We start from the raw sequence: 24,614 nt of genomic DNA on the forward strand, positions 1-24,614 counted from the left end.
TTTTGCTTTCCATTCATTGCTCAACATGTTTTCCCAAAAAGTTAGGATTTAGAGAAGGCCACTGTAAGTCTTAACAAGTCAATACTGAAAAGGTTGCTTATTTGCATTGTTGAGTGGTTAAACCGAGGAGAGGAGCGCCTTAGACATAAGGGTTCCGCTTAAGTAGCCTAGACATAGGACCTTAACCCGAGGTTGCGACTATTTCCATCCTAAAACTAAGATATATCTCATAATAGACATATTAGGGAATGTCTTAGGACTTTGAACTTGCTTAGACATAAGTAAAGTGAGAAGCCTAGTCGTTAGTTTCTAAAGTAAAATGCATATTATCCTTAGCATGTCCTTGATTCTTTGTTGGCTAACTTGAAGTAAATCGGGCTAGGTTTTATCATTCTAAGTCCAAATCCCAAATCCAAACCATTATTTGTGACCACTTCCCATTTTACAAGAATCACTCATTCCAACATTCACTATTCTTTAAAACTTTGGAGTTTGGAAATTGTTTAGAAGTCCTTGAGGATCGATACTTGGATACTCCATCCATTTTATATTACTCTGACAGGTGTGCGCTTGCATCTATATAATTGTTACCACGCTTAGCGCGTGCGTTCAGCATAAACGCCCAGTCAAGTTTTTGGCGCCGTTGCCGGGGACTTTAGTTTTAAAATTATTTTCAAATTCTTTTAGTTTTTATTTTTGTGAATTGTTGTTGGGTGTAATTTCCATCCACCGTTTTTGTTCTATATTTTTGGTCGTTTATCTCACAAGGGTAAGTTAAAGTGCATGAGCACAAGATCTTTTCTTCTACCCCTTGACCCTGAGATTGAGCGGACCCTTCGAAAAACTCGAAAGGAGCAAAGACTTCGAAAACAACTAGAAAAGCAAAAAGAGAGAGAAGGTGAAATCAGTCCTGAAAGTGAGGTAGAGAGTACGAGCACATCAATGGCAGATATTCCACCTCGTGATCCGGTTGATCCACCTGCTGTTAACGGTAATATGAGGGATCATGCAAGAAATGATGAATTCAACCATATCCAGATGGCGGACAACAGAGACGTGGGAATGCGAGAATATGCCGCCACGGCTTTTCAGAACTTTGATTCAGGGATAGTCAACCCTATTCCAGCCCACGCAAACTTTCAGCTTAAACCAATGATGTTCCAAATGTTGCAGACAATTGGACATTTTGGAGGGCAGGAACATGAGGATCCACATGATCATCTGAAATCATTCATTCAAATTGCAAATGCATTTCGATTACCTGGTATAACAGACGATGCTCTGAGACTAACACTTTTTCCATTTTCTTTGAAGGACCAAGCTAGAGCATGGCTCAATGCATTTCCACCGGGATCCATCACCACATGGGGGTCGTTAGTGGAGAAGTTCTTAACAAAATTCTTCCCACCTACTCGCCACGCTGATATCAGAGAGGAGATCATATCCTTTAGACAGTATGATCGTGAACCTGTTCACGAGGCGTGGGAGAGATTTAAAGAACTAATCAGGAAATGTCCGAACCATGGCTTGCCGGCATGCATCCAGATAGAACATTTCTTTAGAGGTTTAGATCATCCTACTAAGATGATGCTAAACAATGCTGCCAACGGAGCCTTTACAAAGAAGACATTCAACGAGATAGTTGACATCCTAAATGACTTAGCTTCACACAACGAACTATGGTGTTCACAAAGATCTAGGGCAGCACCAAAGAAGCAAGATCCAGCTGGAGTTTTGGCTCTGGACATTGCGACCTCGATGCAAAAAGAGATGGTTACAATGAACCAGAGGCTGAAAGAGATGGCATTGGGAATAAAAAATCCATTAGCCACGCCGATACAACCTGTGCAGTCGGATTATTGCACTCCTGCCCCTGTTTGCCAAGTCAACGATCTCATTTGTTCATTTTGCAGTGAAAACCATATTTATGATAATTGTCCACATAACCCTGCTTCCGTTTTTTATGTAGGACATGGGAACAATAGGAACTTTAACCCATATTCGAACACCTACAACCCAGGTTGGAGGCAGCACCCTAATTTCTCATGGGGAGGACAAGGAGGTTCGAGCGGTTTTAATCAAGGGCAGAGCCAGCAGAACAAGCAGCCCTATGTTCCACCTACACAGCAATACATCCCGCCACCGCAACAGCAGTACAACCAGAGAACACAGACTCCACCAGTTCAAAATAACAACTCAAATCTTGAGAATATGATGAAGGAGTACATGGCCCGAACCGACGCAGTGATACAATCCCAAGCGGCATCAATGTGGAATTTCGAGACCCAATTGGGACAGCTCGCCAATGAATTGAAGAATAGACCACAAGGTTCTTTTCCAGGCCATACTGAATTACCAAAACGAGAAGGGAAAGAACAGTGCAAAGCTGTCACCCTCAGGAGTGGACTGGCATATGATGGACCAACAATGCCAACAACAGATGTACAGATTCCGTCCACTGAACCAATTGTAAAGATACCAGAAAATCCAACAACACAAGAAAAAGAAAATATTAGAAAAGGTAATGAGGACACCCCGAGTGTTCCTCCACAGGTACAGCCTTCTTTTACCCCTACTCCCCCGTTTCCACAAAGATTAGTTAAGAAAAATAATGATTCCCAGTTTAGAAAATTTTTAGATATTTTAAAACAACTGCATATAAATATACCATTAGTAGATGCTCTAGAACAGATGCCAAATTATGCTAAGTTTTTGAAAGATATAGTTTCTAGGAAGAAAAAGATAGGAGAGCATGAACTGGTAGCCATGACAAAATGTAGTAGTGAAGCTGTAGGCAGCCCGCTACCCATGAAATGTAATGATCCTGGCAGTTTTACCATTCCATGTTCCATAGGAGGAAAAAACTTAGGTAGGGCATTATGTGATCTAGGCGCTAGCATTAATCTTATGCCATTATCAGTTTTCAAATCTTTAGGCATAGGAGAAGCTAGACCTACTACGGTTACCCTCCAACTAGCAGATAGATCTATCATAAGACCTGAGGGAAAGATAGAAGATGTTTTAGATATTTTTTCAAATTCATTCTAGATTGCGAGGCAGACTTAGACGTTCCCATTATTTTGGGAAGACCATTTCTAGCCACTGGGGATACAGTTTTTAATGTGAGGAAGGGAGAAATTACAATGAGGGTAAATAATGAAGAAGTTAAATTTAACGTTCTAGACGCCATGAAATTACCAGGAGACTTTTGAAGAGTGCTCTGCTATAAATAGCTTGAATCCTGTTATGTTTGATGAGTTTTATGACTTATTAGTTACAGAGATTGAAGAAGAGCTTGATAAGATAGCAGAAGGACCAGAAGATATGGCTAATCCTATTGAAAAAATACAAAAAGAAGAATGCAAGTCGTTACTTCCGTCCATAGTGGAACCACCCACGTTGGAGCAAAAGCCATTGCCGTCGCATTTGAAATATGCGTATCTAGGGGATAACGACACTTTACCAGTTATTATAGCTTCCAATTTATCACCTACTAATGAATATTCTTTATTGCAGATTTTGGAGAAGCACAAAAAGGCCATTGGATGGACGATAGCAGATATCCGAGGGATAAGCCCGCCCTTTTGCATGCACAAAATTCTATTGGAAGAAGATGCTAAGAACTCTATTGAGAGTCAAAGGCGGTTGAACCCGAAGATGAAAGAGGTTGTAAGGAAAGAAATTCTTAAATGGCTTGACGCTGGTGTTATATACCCAATATCTGACAGCAGCTGGGTAAGCCCAGTACAGTGTGTACCAAAGAAAGGGGGTATAACCGTGGTGGCCAACGAGGAGAATGAGCTCATCTCAACCCGAACTGTGAGTGGGTGGAGAGTTTGCATTGATTATCGCAAACTCAACAAGGTAACAAAGAAAGACCATTTTCCTCTCCCGTTTATTGACCAGATGCTCGACCGTCTGGCAGGTAAGGATTTCTATTGTTTTTTAGATGGATATTCGGGTTATAATCAAATTACTATTGCTCCAGAAGACCAAGAGAAGACAACATTTACGTGTCCGTATGGTACGTTCGCTTTTAGGCGAATGCCCTTTGGACTATGCAATGCACCCGCGACTTTTCAGAGGTGTATGATGGCCATCTTCTCTGACATGGTAGAAAATATTCTAGAAGTTTTTATGGATGACTTTTCTGTTTTTGGAAATTCTTTGGACGCATGTTTAGTTAATTTGGAGAGAGTATTGGAGAGATGTGAACAAACAAACCTAGTCCTAAATTGGGAGAAGTGTCATTTCATGGTACAAGAGGGTATTGTTTTGGGTCACAAAATTTCCAAGCAAGGAATAGAGGTAGACCACGCTAAGATAGACATCATTTCAAAGCTACCTCCTCCTACAAATGTCAAAGGGATTAGAAGTTTTTTAGGGCATGGGGGATTTTACCGCCGCTTTATAAAAGACTTTGCTAAAATTTCTAAACCCTTGTGTCAATTGTTAGAACATGATAGACCATTTGTTTTTGATGATGACTGTTTAAAATCATTTGAAATGTGGGAAAGTTGCTCTAAGTTCAGCCCCTATAATTATCGAACCTAATTGGGATTTACCTTTTGAGCTCATGTGTGATGCCAGTGATTATGCAATAGGAGCTATGTTAGGACAACGTAAAAACAAGATCTTGCATCCTGTGTATTATGCTAGTAAGACTCTGACCGGTGCACAACTCAATTACACTACTACTGAAAAGGAACTGTTAGCAGTTGTGTTCGCCTTTGATAAGTTTAGGTCTTACTTGATAGGCACAAAAGTCATTGTTTTTACTGACCATTCTGCTTTAAAATATTTATTTGCTAAAAAAGATGCTAAACCACGTTTGATACGGTGGATTTTGTTACTTCAAGAGTTTGATATTGAAGTTAGGGACAGGAAGGGTACTGAAAACCAAGTTGCTGATCACCTGTCTAGATTGGAATCCCCGCTCTGTGATGATGGAACTGTTATACGTGAACAGTTTATTGACGAGCAACTCTTGCGAGTTGATTCAGTTCCGTGGTATGCCGATATAGCAAATTATTTGGTAAGTCGAATAGTTCCTTATGAGTTCAACAAGCAACAGGTAAAGAAATTTCTAAATGAAGTTCGATGTTATCGTTGGGATGAGCCTTTTTTTATATAAGCTAGGACCTGACAATATCTTACGCAGGTGTGTCGCAGAAAAAGAGCACGAGGCGATATTAGACGCTTGTCATATGTCTCCATACGGAGGACATTTTACAGGACACAAAACCGCAGCCAAAGTTTTGCAAAGTGGGTTCTTTTGGCCCACTCTGTTCAAAGATGCACATAAGTTTGCCCAGGTTTGTGACAAATGCCAACGGACAGGTAATATATCTAAACGCCACGAAATGCCTCAAACCCCGATCCTGGAGATTGAAATATTTGATGTGTGGGGTATAGATTTTATGGGTCCATTTCCATCTTCTAATGGTAAGCTTTATATATTGTTAGCAGTAGATTATGTTTCGAAATGGATAGAAGCCATTGCAACTGCTACCAATGATTCCAAAGTTGTCATTCGTTTTCTGCAAAAGCACATTTTTACGCGTTATGGAACCCCGCGTTGTCTGATAAGCGATGGGGGGGCTCATTTTGTGAATAGGTCTATGCAAAAGTTGCTGACTAAATACAATGTGCGTCATAGGGTTGCAACAGCATATCATCCTCAGTCGAATGGTTTAGCCGAAATATCTAATAGGGAGATAAAAAACATTTTAGAAAAAACTGTAAATCTTAACCGTAGGGATTGGTCTTTTAAGCTTGATGATTCACTTTGGGCATATAGGACAACATTTAAGACTCCCCTCGGCATGTCCCCCTATAGGCTAGTTTTTGGAAAAGCATGTCATTTGCCTCTTGAGCTAGAATATAAAGCATTTTGGGCTACTAAGAAATTAAATTTTGATTTGTTGGCTGCAGGTGAAGCGAGGAAGTTACAATTGTTGGAATTAGAAGAACACAGGCACTTTTCTTATGAGAATGCTAAGTTGTTTAAGGAAAAAACTAAACAGTGGCATGATAGGCGTCTTCGGCCGAACAATCTTCAAGAAGGTGATCTGGTTCTGTTATTCAACTCTAGGTTGAAACTTTTCCCTGGAAAACTTAAGTCTAGATGGTCTGGTCCCTTTCAAATTTTTAAAGTCTACCCATATGGGGCAGCGGATCTAGTTGACTCTAAGGGAAATGTTTTTAAAGTAAATGGGCAGAGACTTAAGCCGTATTTTGGAGAACCAGTGGATAGAGGAAAAACCTCTATTCAACTTTCAGGTCAATAAATTTTTGCGAAAAATGTTTTTTCCTTATTATCCGTTTTTTTAAAGAACAAAAGTAAAGGAAGGAAGTCTTTGTATCTTGTATTTTCTTTTTGTTTAATTATAAAGTTTTTCTTATTAAGAGAATGTTTGTGAAAACGTTGAAAAAAAAAGAAAAAAAGAAAACGTTGAAAAAAAAAAGAATTATGCAGGCGCCTGGCGCCTGCCCTGTTTTTCCAGCATTTCGAAAACTCTCAGGTTCGAGAAGTCGTGCAACATATCTACAACTTAAGGGCTTCATTGGATTTTGCGGTTTTACCTTCATGGCCTCCAGCGCTAGCTGCTATCCTTGGTCATCCATCTCCCAGTACTGACACTGATCCTAGTCCACAACCTCCGATTTCATGAAGGGGAGGTTCCTTCTTTGCTATTTTTTGTGTTTTCTTCTTTCGGTTAATGACGTAGTTTGCATATTCTAGCATTACTACGCATGTTTTTTTTTTTGTATTGATTATGTTTCGAGCTCAGTTGAAGCATGAATAAATTAGTATCGTTTATCTTCTGATCACTTAAAGTATGCCTTCACTTAACCTTAGTTTAGCTTTTCACATGCCTATTTTGAAGCATCTGTGCTGTGCATGTGATTTCATGTCGATGATGATTATAAGAGATTGTTGAGTTTTCTGTTCTATGCCTGACTAAGCTTGGAGCTATTTCCTTTGTTTATGTGATAAACTCATTTTCTTGTATGTCTTTTTGATCTTTACAAACTTTAAGCTTTTTCTTTGCCCCTATATAGGAAGTCCTTGTCCTTTTTATTGTTAAGCCTTTTTCATCCGATGCAAAAGTCTTTTCCCAGTGAGGACACTGTCTCTCTTAAGTTTGGGGGGGACAGTCGTTGTGTGAGTCGTTGTTTCAGAAAGATAAAGTGTTATTTATATTTGAAAAATCATGCTATTTTCTTTTGAAAAAGAGTCAGTTGGAAAAACAAATGCTATTAAAAAAAAGAAAGTGTTGAAAAGGAAAAACAAAACACAAAACAGAAAAAAAAAAAAAAATTTGCAAAAGAGTAAAAAGAGTCTTGTTGAGAGAAAATAAGAGTGGGGAAAAGACTTGTGTTAGAAAGAAAAGAGTGGTAAAAACAATGAGAGTTAAAGAAAATGTAGTTATGATTTCCGAGTCCTACTGTAGACACCCATTTAGTTTTAGGTTGGGTGTTGACTTTGAAAATAGCAGTAATGATGGTGATAAGTGACTTCGTGTTTCTCATTGTCGTCGTTTTATGACCTAGCTGTTAGTTTCAAAGTCTTTCTACGAGTAGCTGTGGTTGAAACCGATGTTAGTGTGTGGAAACCTCAGGGGCTAGTAGCCGGTCTTTCAGATGTAAAAGTCTTAGTGTAAGAAGGGAGTGTGCAGATTCCTTAGGGGTATTTGAAAACGTTTTCTGTTTTTGAAAGAGAAAAAAGATTTTGAAAGAAAAAGTTTTTATCATTTCAAACTTGGTTTATAGTGACTAAGTTTACAAAGGCAATAGAATGGTAGGCTTTGACATCTTTTCCTTGAGACAATTTATGATTGAACATCTCGGTTGCTTTTGCTTTTCCTTGTCCATGTGTTAGAAAGCTGATTAAAGTTGCTAAGTTTTGCTTGAGGACAAGCAAAAAGTTAAGTTTGGGGGTGTGATTACGCTTGTTTACATGCGTAAAAAGAAGGTTTTAGATGCTGTTTTTACTATGTTTCAGCTTTGTTTCGGATTTTTCTCGATCGTTTGAGTTCCAATTCATGCAAAATTCATATACTATGGTTTGTGGATGGCTTATATTGTATTTATGACATTTTAGGACCATTTGGGAGTGCAAATTAATCAAAAGAAGCAAAAAGACGAAAAAGTATCATGGGAGGCGCCAGGCGCCTGGGAAGCCTGCAGAAAAACTGGTTTTCTTCCAACTTTGCCCTTAATGAAACGCGTCTTCCAATGCGTTTTGATGGTTCCAACCGATGCATACGTGTAGAAGAAGTGTTCCACTATCAGTTTGAGCACGATTTGGTCAGTCAAAAGAGTTGGAAATGGGTGATTCACCATCGTTTTAGGACCTACCTAACCAATTCTGCACAGCTATAAATTCCAGCAACTTCTCCACCAAATTCATCAAGCCTTGCTTCCTTCTCTTGATCATTTTTAGTGTTTCTTTGTTGCTTTCTAAGTACTTTTGAGTTGCTTTCATTAGTTACTTTTGGTTTTTAAATCTCGAGCACTTTACATTCCTTTATTGAGCTTTGTTTTGTTTCCATTTGTACTTAGTCATTTTCTACTTATTCAAATATATAAAAATCCAGCACTTTGCTTATCTTCCCTTTGCCTTTACTTTATTTTTAGTTAAGAGAGTTGTGTTTTTGGAGGAAAGAGCACGTGACACTCCCCCTTGCTTGAAAGAGAAGGGCGAAGCTCTCAATCCCGATAAAAACTCTCCGTTAGTTAACTTTTGTTTTTCACACATGCATTCCACATTCAACCATTTTACTTGCTGTATTTTCTTCAATATGTCTTTCTAAATTCCCGTCTCTAGCCCGGTTATGGATAGTTAGCCTTTTATGTCTAAAAAGGGTTGCTAAGAAGTAGTGTTTTTGCTTTCCATTCATTGCTCAACATGTTTTCCCAAAAAGTTAGGATTTAGAGAAGGCCACTGTAAGTCTTAACAAGTCAATACTGAAAAGGTTGCTTATTTGCATTGTTGAGTGGTTAAACCGAGGAGAGGAGCGCCTTAGACATAAGGGTTCCGCTTAAGTAGCCTAGACATAGGACCTTAACCCGAGGTTGCGACTATTTCCATCCTAAAACTAAGATATATCTCATAATAGACATATTAGGGAATGTCTTGGGACTTTGAACTTGCTTAGACATGAGTAAAGTGAGAAGCGTAGTCGTTAGTTTCTAAAGTAAAATGCATATTATCCTTAGCATGTCCTTGATTCTTTGTTGGCTAACTTGAAGTAAATCGGGCTAGGTTTTATCATTCTAAGTCCAAATCCCAAATCCAAACCATTATTTGTGACCACTTCCCATTTTACAAGAATCACTCATTCCAACATTCACTATTCTTTAAAACTTTAGAGTTTGGAAATTGTTTAGAAGTCCTTGAGGATCGATACTTGGATACTCCATCCATTTTATATTACTCTGACAGGTGTGCGCTTGCATCTATATAATTGTTACCACGCTTAGCGCGTGCGTTCAGCATAAACGCCCAGTCATGTGCGGCGTAGGCATTGGGTGTTGGGGCGCTAGTAGGTACGCTGGGTGATGTGCGGCAGAGCTTTGGCAGGTGTGCTAGGTGATACGCGGCAGGACGCTGGCGATGCGCGGCAGGGCGTTGGTGCTGGGCGGCAGGCATAGGCGTTGGGCGGCAGGGATGCTGGTGAGCGTGTGGCGCGTGCAGGCATGGAAGTGAGTATTGGCAGGACGCGCGGGCGCTTGAGTGTGTAGGAGGCTTTGGCCCTCGGGCGAAGGCGGCTGGCACAGGCGTGGGCGGGCAACAGCGCGCGCATGGCATGGTTGTTGTGAGGTTCACGACACGTTGGCATGCGAGGCAAAGGCGTGCGCGCAGTATGGTGCGACTATCGGTACTTGCGTGCGGGTGGCCTCTCGATAGGCTTGTCCTTGAAATGGGGCAACTTGCTTGACCTCTCTTCTTCTCCACGCTTCCTTTTGATCCCAGTGATTTCTTCATTAGCTTCCAAAATAGTCATAATTTCTCGATGTGTCCAATGAAGTCTCCTTCGTTTGGGGGGTCTTTCCTGAAGCTCTTCTTCCTTGTTGGTGTAGGTGTGGTTTTGGAGTGTTGGGTCAAATATGATCACATCCCCCCAAGATTTCTCTCCCACATTGCTAGGTTTCCATGACTCTGATACCACTTGTTGTGAAAAAATGTAGGAATCTCCCAAGAGTTTACAAGCTCCTTACAATGATTTGTCTCAATTTTTCCTCACACATAAAACCCTCACGAATCACTCTACAAGCCTTTCAAACTCTCGAACGGATACACAGGTATTTAGCTCTCAAACTCTCTCTTCTTGGGGAAATTCTCATGACTCTCTATTTGTGCACACCAATCAAATGACCTATCTATCTCTATTTATAATAGATGGTAGGGAAAAAACTAAAAGGGAAAGGGAAAATAAAAAAATGCCCAAACTAAATTGGACAAGGAAAAGTTTAAATGGACCTTTTCCTTATAGGAAAAAGATTTTCTCTTTGGTTTGGCTCCATAATCCTAACAATCTCCCACTTGGAGACAAAGTAAGTAATATGTCTCATCTGCAACGGTAGCGACTCCTCTCTATTCGTGGAGGAGTCCAACTCAAGTTGCACACGACTTTAGTTTATCAACAGGGATAATCTTGGTAAACATATATGCTCGATTCTGACAACTTGGGAATCTTTTCGAGCAACAACATTTCATCTTCCAAAGCTGATCTAATAAAATAGTATCTTATCTGTATATGTTTCGTTCTCGAATTAAACACTGGATTATTTGCTAAATGAATAGCGCTCTGGATGTCACAATGAAAAGCCCCTTTCCCAATGTCAAGCCAAGTTCTGCCAAGAAATACTGAAGCTATATCAGTTCTTTGCTTGCTTTAGTAACTGCAACGTACTCATCTTCTGTAGTAGAAAGTGCTACTATCTTTTGAAGTTTTGAGACCCAGCTAATCGCAGTATTACCTAATGTAAAAACATACCCGATAGTACTCTTTATACCATCTGTGTCCCTGCCATATCTGCATCTACATATCCCTACAGTTTAAAATCTGATCTTTTAAAGTGCAGAACATAATCAGTCGTCTTCCTCAAGTATCTGAATATCCACTTCACAGCCTCCCAATGTTGCTTTCCTAGGTTACTCATATACCTGCTGACAACTCCCACTACATGTGCAATATCGGGTCTTGTATAAACATATGGCATATATCAAGCTTCCTATAGCTGAAGCATATGGCACTATAGCCATATGATCTATTTCTTGCTCAGTAGTCAGTGCTCTTTAGATAATTTAAAATGACTAGCTAAAATAGTAGTCACAGGTTTTGCATTTCCCATGTTAAACTTGTTCAATACTTGCTTAACATACTATTTCTGTGACAGTGTCAAAATACCATTTTTTTCTCTCTATCCTCATCCCTAAGATTTGTTTGGCAGCTTGATTACGCTTGTTTACATGCGTAAAAAGAAGGTTTTAGATGTTGTTTTTACTATGTTTCAGCTTTGTTTCGGATTTTTCTCGATCGTTTGAGTTCCAATTGATGCAAAAATTCATATATTATGGTTTGTGGTTGGCTTATATTGTATTTATGACATTTTAGGACCATTTGGGAGTGCAAATTAATCAAAAGAAGCAAAAAGACGAAAAAAGCATCATGGGAGGCGCCGGCGCCTGGGAAGCCTGCAGAAAAACTGGTTTTCTTCCAACTTTGCCCTTAATGAAACGCGTCTTCCAATGCGTTTTGGTGGTTCCAACCGATGCATACGTGTAGAAGAAGTGTTCCACTATCAGTTTGAGCACGATTTGGTCAGTCAAAAGAGTTGGAAATGGGTGATTAACCATCGTTTTAGGACCTACCTAACCAATTCTGCACAGCTATAAATTCCAGCAACTTCTCCACCAAAATCATCAAGCCTTGCTTCCTTCTCTTGATCATTTTTAGTGTTTCTTTGTTGCTTTCTAAGTACTTTTGAGTTGCTTTCATTAGTTACTTTTGGTTTTTTAAATCCCGAGCACTTTACATTCCTTTTTGAGCTTGTTTTGTTTCCATTTGTACTTAGTTATTTTCTACTTATTCAAATATATAAAAATCCAGCACTTTGCTTCTCTTCTCTTTGCCTTTACTTTATTTTTAGTTAAGAGAGTTGTGTTTTTGGAGGAAAGAGCATGTGACACTCCCCCTTGCTTGAAGAGAAGGGCGAAGCTCTCAATCCCGATAAAAAAACTCTCCGTTAGTTAACTTTTGTTTTTCACACATGCATTCCACATTCAACCATTTTACTTGTTGTATTTTCTTCAATATGTCTTTCTAAATTCCCGTCTCTAGCCCGGTTATGGATAGTTAGCCTTTTTATGTCTAAAAAGGGTTGCTAAGAAGTAGTGTTTTTGCTTTCCATTCATTGCTCAACATGTTTTCCCAAAAAGTTAGGATTTAGAGAAGGCCACTGTAAGTCTTAACAAGTCAATACTGAAAAGGTTGCTTATTTGCATTGTTGAGTGGTTAAACCGAGGAGAGGAGCGCCTTAGACATAAGGGTTCCGCTTAAGTAGCCTAGACATAGGACCTTAACCCGAGGTTGCGACTATTTCCATCCTAAAACTAAGATATCTCTCATAATAGACATATTAGGGAATGTCTTAGGACTTTGAACTTGCTTAGACATAAGTCAAGTGAGAAGCGTAGTCGTTGGTTTCTAAAGTAAAATGCATATTATCCTTAGCATGTCCTTGATTCTTTGTTGGCTAACTTGAAGTAATTCGGGCTAGGTTTTATCATTATAAGTCCAAATCCCAAATCCAAAACCATTATTTGTGACCACTTCCCATTTTACAAGAATCACTCATTTCAACATTCACTATTCTTTAAAACTTTAGAGTTTGGAAATTATTTAGAAGTCCTTGAGTATCGATACTTGGATACTCCATCCATTTTATATTACTCTGACAGGTGTGCGCTTGCATCTATATAATTGTTACCACGCTTAGCGCGTGCGTTCAGCATAAACGCCCAGTCAAGTTTTTGGCGCCGTTGCCAGGGACTTTAGTTTTAAAATTATTTTCAAATTCTTTTAGTTTTTATTTTTGTGAATTGTTGTTGGGTGTAATTTCCATCCACCGTTTTTGTTCTATATTTTTTGGTCGTTTATCTCACAAGGGTGAGTTAAAGTGCATGAGCACAAGATCTTTTCTTCTACCCCTTCACTCTGAGATTGAGCGGACCCTTCGAAAAACTCGAAAGGAGCAAAGACTTCGAAAACTAGAAAAGCAAAAAGAGAGAGAAGGTGAAATCAGTCCTGAAAGTGAGGTAGAGAGTACGAGCACATCAATGGCAGATATTCCACCTCGTGATCCCGTTGATCCACCTGCTGTTAACGGTAATATGAGGGATCATGCAAGAAATGATGAATTCAACCATATCCAGATGGCGGACAACAGAGACGTGGCAATGCGAGAATATGCCGCCACGGCTTTTCAGAACTTTGATTCAGGGATAGTCAACCCTATTCCAGCCCACGCAAACTTTGAGCTTAAACCAATGATGTTCCAAATGTTGCAGACAATTGGACATTTTGGAGGGCAGGAACATGAGGATCCACATGATCATCTGAAATCATTCATTCAAATTGCAAAAGCATTTCGATTACCTGGTATAACAGACGATGCTCTGAGACTAACACTTTTTCCATTTTCTTTGAAGGACCAAGCTAGAGCATGGCTCAATGCATTTCCACCGGGATCCATCACCACATGGGGGTCGTTAGTGGAGAAGTTCTTAACAAAATTCTTCCCACCTACTCGCCATGCTGATATTAGAGAGGAGATCATCTTCTTTAGACAGTATGATCGTGAACCTGTTCACGAGGTGTGGGAGAGATTTAAAGAACTAATCAGGAAATGTCCGAACCATGGCTTGCCGGCATGCATCCAGATAGAACATTTCTTTAGAGGTTTAGATCATCCTACTAAGATGATGCTAAACAATGCTGCCAACGGAGCCTTTACAAAGAAGACATTCAACGAGATAGTTGACATCCTAAATGACTTAGCTTCACACAACGAACTATGGTGTTCGCAAAGATCTAGGGGAGCACCAAAGAAGCAAGATCCAGCTGGAGTTTTGGCTCTGGACATTGCGACCTCGATGCAAAAAGAAATGGTTACAATGAACCAGAGGCTAAAAGAGATGGCATTGGGAATAAAAAATCCATTAGCCACGCCGATACAACCTGTGCAGTCGGATTTTTGCACTCCTGCCCCTGCTTGCCAAGTCAACGATCTCATTTGTTCATTTTGCAGTGAAAACCATATTTATGATAATTGTCCACATAACCCTGCTTCCGTTTTTTATGTAGGACATGGGAACAATAGGAACTTTAACCCATATTTGAACACCTACAACCCAGGTTGGAGGCACCACCCTAATTTCTCATGGGGAGGACAAGGAGGTTCGAGCGGTTTTAATCAAGGGCAGAGCCAGCAGAACAAGCAGCCCTATGTTCCACCTACACATCAATACATCCCACCACCGCAACAGCAGTACAATCAGAGAACACAGACTCCACCAGTTCAAAATAACAACTCAAATCTTGAGAATATGATGAAGGAGTACATGGCCCGAACCGACGCAGTGATACAATCCCAAGCGGCATCAATGTGGAATTTCGAGACCCAATTGGGACAGCTCGCCAATGAATTGAAGAATAGACCACAAGGTTCTTTTCCAGGCCATACTGAATTACCAAAACGAGAAGGGAAAGAACAGTGCAAAGCTGTCACCCTCAGGAGTGGACTGGCATATGATGGACCAACAATGCCAACAACAGATGTACAGATTCCGTCCACTGAACCAATTGTAAAGATACCAGAAAATCCAACAACACCAGAAAAAGAAAATATTAGAAAAGGTAATGAGGACACCCCGAGTGTTCCTCCACAGGTACAGCCTTCTTTTACCCCTACTCCCCCGTTTCCACAAAGATTAGTTAAGAAAAATTATGATTCCCAGTTTAGAAAATTTTTAGATATTTTAAAACAACTGCATATAAATATACCATTAGTAGATGCTCTAGAACAGATGCCAAATTATGCTAAGTTTTTGAAAGATATAGTTTCTAGGAAGAAAAAAATAGGAGAGCATGAACTGGTAGCCATGACAAAATGTAGTAGTGAAGCTGTAGGCAGCCCGCTACCCATGAAATGTAATGATCCTGGCAGTTTTACCATTCCATGTTCCATAGGAGGAAAAAACTTAGGTAGGGCATTATGTGATCTAGGCGCTAGCATTAATCTTATGCCATTATCAGTTTTCAAATCTTTAGGCATAGGAGAAGCTAGACCTACTACGGTTACCCTCCAACTAGCAGATAGATCTATCATAAGACCTGAGGGAAAGATAGAAGATGTTTTAGTCCAGGTGGACAAATTCATTTTCCCTGCGGACTTTATCATTCTAGATTGCGAGGCAGACTTAGACGTTCCCATTATTTTGGGAAGACCATTTCTAGCCACTGGGGATACAGTTTTTAATGTGAGGAAGGGAGAAATTACAATGAGGGTAAATAATGAAGAAGTTAAATTTAACGTTCTAGACGCCATGAAATTACCAGGAGACTTTGAAGAGTGCTCTGCTATAAATAGCTTGAATCCTATTATGTTTGATGAGTTTTATGACTTATTAGTTACAGAGATTGAAGAAGAGCTTGATAAGATAGCAGAAGGACCAGAAGATGTGGCTAATCCTATTGAAAAAATACAAAAAGAAGAATGCAAGTCGTTACTTCCGTCCATAGGGGAACCACCCACGTTGGAGCAGAAGCCATTGCCGTCGCATTTGAAATATGCGTATCTAAGGGATAACGACACTTTACCAGTTATTATAGTTTCCAATTTATCACCTACTAATGAATATTCTTTATTGCAGATTTTGGAGAAGCACAAAAAGGCCATTGGATGGACGATAGCAGATATCCGAGGGATTAGCCCGGCCTTTTGCATGCACAAAATTCTATTGGAAGAAGATGCTAAGAACTCTATTGAGAGTCAAAGGCGGTTGAACCCGAAGATGAAAGAGGTTGTAAGGAAAGAAATTCTTAAATGGCTTGACGCCGGTGTTATATACCCAATATCCGACAGCAGCTGGGTAAGCCCAGTACAGTGTGTACCAAAGAAAGGGGGTATAACCGTGGTGGCCAACGAGGAGAATGAGCTCATCTCAACCCGAACTGTGAGCGAGTGGAGAGTTTGCATTGATTATCGCAAACTCAACAAGGTAACAAAGAAAGACCATTTTCCTCTCCCGTTTATTGACCAGATGCTCGACCGTCTGGCAGGTAAGGATTTCTATTGTTTTTTAGATGGATATTCGGGTTATAATCAAATTACTATTGCTCCAGAAGACCAAGAGAAGACAACATTTACGTGTCCGTATGGTACGTTCGCTTTTAGGCGAATGCCCTTTGGACTATGCAATGCATCCGCGACTTTTCAGAGGTGTATGATGGCCATCTTCTCTGACATGGTAGAAAATATTCTAGAAGTTTTGATGGATGACTTTTCTGTTTTTGGAAATTCTTTCGACGCTTGTTTAGTTAATTTGGAGAGAGTATTGGAGAGATGTGAACAAACAAACCTAGTCCTAAATTGGGAGAAGTGTCATTTCATGGTACAAGAGGGTATTGTTTTGGGTCACAAAATTTCCAAGCAAGGAATCGAGGTAGACCACGCTAAGATAGACATCATTTCAAAGCTACCTCCTCCTACAAATGTCAAAGGGATTATAAGTTTTTTAGGGCATGGGGGATTTTACCGCCGCTTTATAAAAGACTTTGCTAAAATTTCTAAACCCTTGTGTCAATTGTTAGAACATGATAGACCATTTGTTTTTTATAATGACTGTTTAAAATCATTTGAAATGTTGAAAGTTGCTCTAAGTTCAGCTCCTATAATTATCGAACCTAATTGGGATTTACCTTTTGAGCTCATGTGTGATGCCAGTGATTATGCAATAGGAGCTATGTTAGGACAACGTAAAAACAAGATCTTGCATCCTGTGTATTATGCTAGTAAGACTCTGACCGGTGCACAACTCAATTACACTACTACTGAAAAGGAACTGTTAGCAGTTGTGTTCGCCTTTGATAAGTTTAGGTCTTACTTGATAGGCACAAAAGTCATTGTTTTTACTGACCATTCTGCTTTAAAATATTTATTTGCTAAAAAAGATGCTAAACCACGTTTGATACGGTGGATTTTGTTACTTCAAGAGTTTGATATTGAAGTTAGGGACAGGAAGGGTACTGAAAACCAAGTTGCTGATCACCTGTCTAGATTGGAATCCCCGCTCTGTGATGATGGAACTGTTATACGTGAACAGTTTATTGACGAGCAACTCTTGCGAGTTGATTCAGTTCCGTGGTATGCCGATATAGCAATTATTTGGTAAGTCGAATAGTTCCTTATGAGTTCAACAAGCAACAGGTAAAGAAATTTCTAAATGAAGTTCGATGTTATCGTTGGGATGAGCCTTTTTTATATAAGCTAGGACCTGACAATATCTTACGCAGGTGTGTCGCAGAAGAAGAGCACGAGGCGATATTAGACGCTTGTCATATGTCTCCATATGGAGGACATTTTGCAGGACACAAAACCGCAGCCAAAGTTTTGCAAAGTGGGTTCTTTTGGCCCACTCTGTTCAAAGATGCACATAAGTTTGCCCAGGTTTGTGACAAATGCCAACGGACAGGTGAAGCGAGGAAGTTACAATTGTTGGAATTAGAAGAACACAGGCACTTTTCTTATGAGAATGCTAAGTTGTTTAAGGAAAAAACTAAACAGTGGCATGATAGGCGTCTTCGGCCGAACAATCTTCAAGAAAGTGATCTGGTTATGTTATTCAACTCTAGGTTGAAACTTTTCCCTGGAAAACTTAAGTCTAGATGGTCTGGTCCCTTTCAAATTTTTAAAGTCTACCCATATGGGGCAGTGGATCTAGTTGACTCTAAGGGAAATGTTTTTAAAGTAAATGGGCAGAGACTTAAGCCGTATTTTGGAGAACCAGTGGATAGAGGAAAAACCTCTATTCAACTTTCAGGTCAATAAATTTTTGCGAAAAATGTTTTTTCCTTCTTATCCGTTTTTGAAAGAACAAAAGTAAAGGAAGGAAGTCTTTGTATCTTGTATTTTCTCTTTGTTTCATTATAAAGTTTTTCTTATTAAGAGAATGTTTTTGAAAACGTTGAAAAAAAATGAAACAAAAAAAGAAAGAAAAAAAACGTTGAAAGAAAAAAAAAAAAAGAAGAATTACGCAGGCGCCTGGCGCCTGCCCTTTGCGAAAATAAATCACGCAGGCGCCTGGCGCCTGCCCTGTTTTTCCAGCAATTCGAAAATATTTTCCTTCACGGTTTGGGTTTTTAATTTTCGATAATATGGGCTTTATCTTGGGTCAAACATTAATCTTCTATGATTTAGCTTTAAAAACTTCTCTTCAAATTTTGTTTCCCTAATCCTATTTTGTATTCAAATTTATTTTTTTCCTTTTAGGTTTAGGAAACCTAGTTGAACTTAAATCTCAATCCCTTTCCATTTAGGATTTAGTTTGGGGAAAGCTTTAAATAGACTCATTGCCTAAGCTTTACAACTCCACCAAAACCCACACAACTCTCTTCTTTAACTCTCATTGTTTTTACCACTCTTTTCTTTCTAACCCAAGTCTTTTCCCCACTCTTATTTTCTCTCAACAATACTTTTTTTTTTTTTTTTTTACTCTTTTGCAACTTTTTTTTTTCTTTCTTTTCTTTTTTATTTTTTTTAGCTAAGTGCTTTTTCAACATTTTCTTTCTTTCCAACTGACTCTTTTTCAAAAGAAAATAGCATGATTTTTTTAAATAAATAACACCTTATCTTTCTGAAACAACGACTGTCCCGCCCAAACTTAAGAGAGACAGTGTCCTCACTGGGAAAAGACTTTTGCAAGGGGCTAGTAGCTGGTCTTTCAGATGTAAAAGTCTTAGTGTAAGGAGGGAGTGTGCAGATTCCTTAGGGGTATTTGAAAACGTTTTCTGTTTTTGAAAGGAAAAAGGATTTTGAAAGAGAAAGTTTTTATCATTTCAAACTTGGTTTATAGTGACTAAGTTTACAAAGGCAATAGAATGGTAGGCTTTGACATCTTTTCCTTGAGACAATTTATGATTGAACATCTCGGTTGCTTTTGCTTTTCCTTGTCCATGTGTTAGAAAGCTGAGTAAAGTTGCTAAGTTTTGCTTGAGGACAAGCAAAAAGTTAAGTTTGGGGGTGTGATTACGCTTGTTTACATGTGTAAAAAGAAGGTTTTAGATGCTGTTTTTACTATGTTTCAGCTTTGTTTCGGATTTTTCTCGATCGTTTGAGTTCCAATTCATGCAAAAATTCATATATTATGGTTTGTGGTTGACTTATATTGTATTTATGACATTTTAGGACCATTTGGGAGTGCAAATTAATCAAAAGAAGCAAAAAGACGAAAAAAGCATCATGGGAGGCGCCAGGCGCCTGGGAAGCCTGCAGAAAAACTGGTTTTCTTCCAACTTTGCCCTTAATGAAACGCGTCTTCCAATGCGTTTTGGTGGTTCCAACCGATGCATACGTGTAGAAGAAGTGTTCCACTATCAGTTTGAGCACGATTTGGTCAGTCAAAAGAGTTGGAAATGGGTGATTCACCATCGTTTTAGGACCTACCTAACCAATTCTGCACAGCTATAAATTCCAGCAACTTCTCCACCAAAATCATCAAGCCTTGCTTCCTTCTCTTGATCATTTTTAGTGTTTCTTTGTTGCTTTCTAAGTACTTTTGAGTTGCTTTCATTAGTTACTTTTGGTTTTTAAATCCCGAGCACTTTACATTCCTTTATTGAGCTTGTTTTGTTTCCATTTGTACTTAGTTATTTTCTACTTATTCAAATATATAAAAATCCAGCACTTTGCTTCTCTTCTCTTTGCCTTTACTTTATTTTTAGTTAAGAGAGTTGTGTTTTTGGAGGAAAGAGCATGTGACACTCCCCCTTGCTTGAAAGAGAAGGGCGAAGCTCTCAATCCCGATAAAAACTCTCCGTTAGTTAACTTTTGTTTTTCACACATGCATTCCACATTCAACCATTTTACTTGCTGTATTTTCTTCAATATGTCTTTCTAAATTCCCGTCTCTAGCCCGGTTATGGATAGTTAGCCTTTTATGTCTAAAAAGGGTTGCTAAGAAGTAGTGTTTTTGCTTTCCATTCATTGCTCAACATGTTTTCCCAAAAAGTTAGGATTTAGAGAAGGCCACTGTAAGTCTTAACAAGTCAATACTGAAAAGGTTGCTTATTTGCATTGTTGAGTGGTTAAACCGAGGAGAGGAGCGCCTTAGACATAAGGGTTCCGCTTAAGTAGCCTAGACATAGGACCTTAACCCGAGGTTGCGACTATTTCCATCCTAAAACTAAGATATCTCTCATAATAGACATATTAGGGAATGTCTTAGGACTTTGAACTTGCTTAGACATAAGTCAAGTGAGAAGCGTAGTCGTTGGTTTCTAAAGTAAAATGCATATTATCCTTAGCATGTCCTTGATTCTTTGTTGGCTAACTTGAAGTAATTCGGGCTAGGTTTTATCATTATAAGTCCAAATCCCAAATCCAAAACCATTATTTGTGACCACTTCCCATTTTACAAGAATCACTCATTTCAACATTCACTATTCTTTAAAACTTTAGAGTTTGGAAATTATTTAGAAGTCCTTGAGGATCGATACTTGGATACTCCATCCATTTTATATTACTCTGACAGGTGTGCGCTTGCATCTATATAATTGTTACCACGCTTAGTGCGTGCGTTCAGCATAAACGCCCAGTCACAGCTCCCAAATCTTTCATGTCAAATTCTTTAGATAATTCAACCTTTATCTTCAGAATTTCTTCTTTATTTTGTCTTGCTATCAACATGTCATCAACATATAGCAATAAAATGATGAATGAGTTACCCAGAGTCTTATATAATAGCAATGATCTGCCTGACACCTCTGAAATCCACTGCTGCACATAAAACTGTCAAATTTCTTATACCATTGTCTGGGTGCCTGTTTGAGACAATATAGGCTTCTTGAAGTTTGCATACCATTTTCTCTTGTTTTTGTACTGTAAATCTCTGTGGCTGCACCATGTAAATTTCTTCCTCCAAATCACCATGAAGAAAAGCTATTTTTACATCCATTTGTTCCAGGAAGAAATCTTCTTCTGCCACTATCGATAGAACAGTCCTAATGGTAGTTAGTTTAACTACGGGAGAGAAAATCTCATTAAAGTCAATACCTTCCTTTTGTCGAAAGCCTTTGACTATAAGCCTTGCCTTATACCTTTTGCTGTCGTCGGGCTCCTGGTTGATTCTATATACCCATTTATTCTGCAAAGCTTTCTTACCTCTTGGTAACTCAGCAAGTTGCCATATTTGATTGATCATTAGAGAACTAATTTCATCTTTCATGGCCAACTCCCACTTAACAGAGTCTTGCAGCAGAACCGCCTCTCATAACATTCAGGTTCACCTCTGTCAGTCAGTAAAATGTAATTTAATGTAGGGGAATAGCTCTGTGGTGGTATGGTTGTTCTGCTAGATCTTCTAACTGTTGGTGGTGGTGTTCTCTGAACCTGATCAGTTTCCACAACTGGTTCATCAGATTCCACAACCTTTTCATCAAATCCCACAGTTTTTTCTTCAGGAGTAATCGTATTCTGATCTTAAATCTCTGTTGTTTTAGTCTCAATCTCAGGAGGACTTATATACCGAGTCTTCTCTGTGCTTCCATCTAACTCTATCTTTCCTGAATCACCTTTATTTCTGTCTTTGTATAAGACTTTCTCATTCAAGGTCACGTTCTTGCTTCTGATAATCTTCTTGTTTTGGTCATCCTAAAATCTGTAACCTATCTCAGCTCCACCATACCCAATAAAGAAACATTTCTTGGATTTAGCATCCAATTTACTCTTGTCTCCAGCATCAATGTGAAGGTAAGATACACAACCAAAAACCTTTAGATGGGAAATGTTTACCTTTTTACCTGTCCAGACTTCTTCAGGCAAATTGAAGTCTAGTGATATGGTCGGGCTCCTATTGATCAGATAGGTCGCACAATTGATTGCCTCTACCCAAAACATCTTAGGCAATTAAGCATGTATTCTCATGCTCCTAGCACGCTCATTCAACGTTCTGTTCATTCTCTCCGCCATACCGTTTTGTTGTTGGTGTCCTTGGAAGAGTCTTTGCCATCACAATTCCACTGTCTTCACAATATTTCTTGAATTCCCTACTAACATACTCAGCACCATTATCTGACCTCAAGCTTTTGATTTTCAGGCCTGTCTCATTCTCTACTATAGTATTCCATGTTTTGAAAACAGAAAACACATCACACTTATGTTTAATAAAATAAGTCCATATCTTCCTACTTGAGTCGTCTATGAAAGTTATATAGATCTGGAACGTCCAATGGAAGAAACTTCAGAAGGCCTCCATACATCGGTGTGAGCCAACTCCAATTTTGAAGACTTTGGCTTTAACCTGTCTTTAAGAAACTGACACGACTATGTTTCCCAAATATGCATCCTTCAAATAACTTATGTTCCACTACCTTAAGTCCTTCTAGCTTCCTTGTAGAGTGAAGAATTTTCATACGTTTTTCACTCATATGTCCTAGCCTACTGTGCCATAATTGGGTTTGACTTGAATGATCTACAACAGCTATCTTATATTTGTCGTTGTCGTTGACATACAAAGTTCCTAACTTTCTTCCTCGAGCCATCACCATGAAACCCTTTGTAACCTTCCAGTTTCCTTGACCGAAGGATATTTCACATCCTTCATTATCTAGCTGCACCATGGAAATCAGGTTCTTCATCATATTCTGAACGTGACGTACCTTGCAAATCTTCTAGACTGAACCGTTCGCCATTTTTATATTAACGTCACCAATCCCAATGATGTCCAAAGGCTCTCCATCAGCAAGATACATCTTTCCATGATTTCCTGTAACATAATTCTCAAGAATGTCACGTTGTTTTGTAGTGTGAAAAGACGCACCTGAATCCACCACCCACGTGTTATGAGCGCCTTCAATTCTAAAAACTAGAGCATCATGTATTTCTTCAGCAACAACATTTGCACCAGCTTCTTTCCCCTCAGCTTTCTTTGAGGCTTTGCAGTTCCTCCTCAGATGTCCTGTCTTACCATAATTCCAACATTCTAGTATGCTGTTTCTAGACTTGCTTCTGTTGTTTCTTGACTTTCCATGTTTTCCATAGTCTCTGTTATTATTTCTTCCTCTGTCCACATTCAATGTTGTACTAGAAGTAGACGTAATACCATAATCCTTTATGCGAATCTCCTCTCCAAGAGTTGCATATCTGACATCTACAAATTTCAATTTCTCTTTTCCATAAGAATTTGGAATAGCTGCCTTCATAGGCTCCAACCTGTTAGGTAACGATCTCAACAACAAGATAGCATTTAATTCATCCGTAAATGTTAAATCCACAGCAACCAGTTTGTTAATCAACGTATCAAATTCATTTATATGGGCAGCCACATATGTACCTTCATCAATCTTCAAATTAAAAAATTTAGTTGTAAGATACACCTTATTATTTACCGAGGGCTTCTCATATATGTTGGACAGTGCATTCATTTACCGAATTGTGGTAGTTTCCTTAGCTACGCTGCTCTGCACATTTTTTGTTAATGTTAGGCGAATCATACCCAACACTTTACTGTCTAACTTTTTCCATTTGGCTAATTCCATGTCATCCGGCTTCTTGTCTAATGGCAATTCCAATTCTTTGGAATGTAGATAATCTACTATCTGATCCTTCCAGAACGAAAAATCAGTTCGATAAAAAATAACCAATTCATCGTTCTCCAGTCATCGTTCCAACACTAGCCTCCTGCAAGCTCAATCCAAAAATCCCCCTCCCACCGAGGAGCCTCAAGTCGATAGCCCTACAAAATCGACCGACCCTCCCGCTCCTCATTTCCCTAAATCGCCCTCCTTTCACAATGGTCCACCCCCACCCCCACCCAAACCACTATCACCACCACTCAAAATCAATTGACACCGATATCTACCCCCTTCTCCCCCATTGTCGTCGAAGAAATCCATCCGCTAGTGGTCTCCAAGCACGCCTCTACTTCTGGGCCCGCCTCGTGCACCCGAAAAAGTAAACGGCCCTCTTCCTCTCTACACAGTCCCAAACCAGCCAAGAAACAGAAGGCCTCCAACACTTCCCAGCCCCCACCTCTGAAAAAGAATTCGGCAAAGACCGCTTCCCCATCTAAAGGGAAGCGCCCCTCTGCTATTTTACAGGTCCCACCATCATCCAGTGCGTCAAAGAATATTAACGTGGTGCTACCGCACCAGGCGACATACAGACAATTTGTGGACCAAACATCTAATACAAACTATAAGGCAACCAAGACGAGAGACCTATATTTGGAGGAAGGCTTCAAACCGGAGGAGATGTCGCAGTTCGTGAAAGTTGGTTCACGAATTTTACACGAACTTCGATCCATAAAGAGTGGGGTGCACAGT

General features: G+C 39.3%; 1 protein-coding gene and 2 non-coding genes across 3 annotated transcripts in view; 1 reads left to right on the forward strand and 2 right to left on the reverse strand.

Annotated features, from left to right (window-relative positions):
- Nucleotides 1–22,156, forward strand: part of LOC148209761 (uncharacterized) — a 38,111-nt gene extending 15,955 nt beyond the window's left edge. Inside the window, 5 exon segments of the mRNA XM_088126984.1 lie at nt 3,950–4,518; nt 4,520–4,658; nt 16,380–17,318; nt 21,902–22,041; nt 22,100–22,156. Coding sequence (XP_087983110.1) covers nt 3,950–4,518; nt 4,520–4,658; nt 16,380–17,318; nt 21,902–22,041; nt 22,100–22,156 — 1,844 coding nt within the window.
- On the reverse strand, nt 1,423–1,529 carry LOC148209763 (small nucleolar RNA R71). The gene has a single exon (XR_015793376.1). It is a non-coding gene; the product is annotated as a small nucleolar RNA R71 (small nucleolar RNA).
- On the reverse strand, nt 13,832–13,938 carry LOC148209764 (small nucleolar RNA R71). Its single transcript, XR_015793331.1, has one exon. It is a non-coding gene; the product is annotated as a small nucleolar RNA R71 (small nucleolar RNA).
- Nucleotides 22,157–24,614: the final 2,458 nt, after the last annotated feature.

Source organism: Momordica charantia, assembly GCF_013281855.1.
Source record: "Momordica charantia cultivar OHB3-1 chromosome 8 unlocalized genomic scaffold, Mcharantia_2.0 BLBB01000008.1, whole genome shotgun sequence".
Lineage (NCBI taxonomy): Eukaryota > Viridiplantae > Streptophyta > Magnoliopsida > Cucurbitales > Cucurbitaceae > Momordica > Momordica charantia.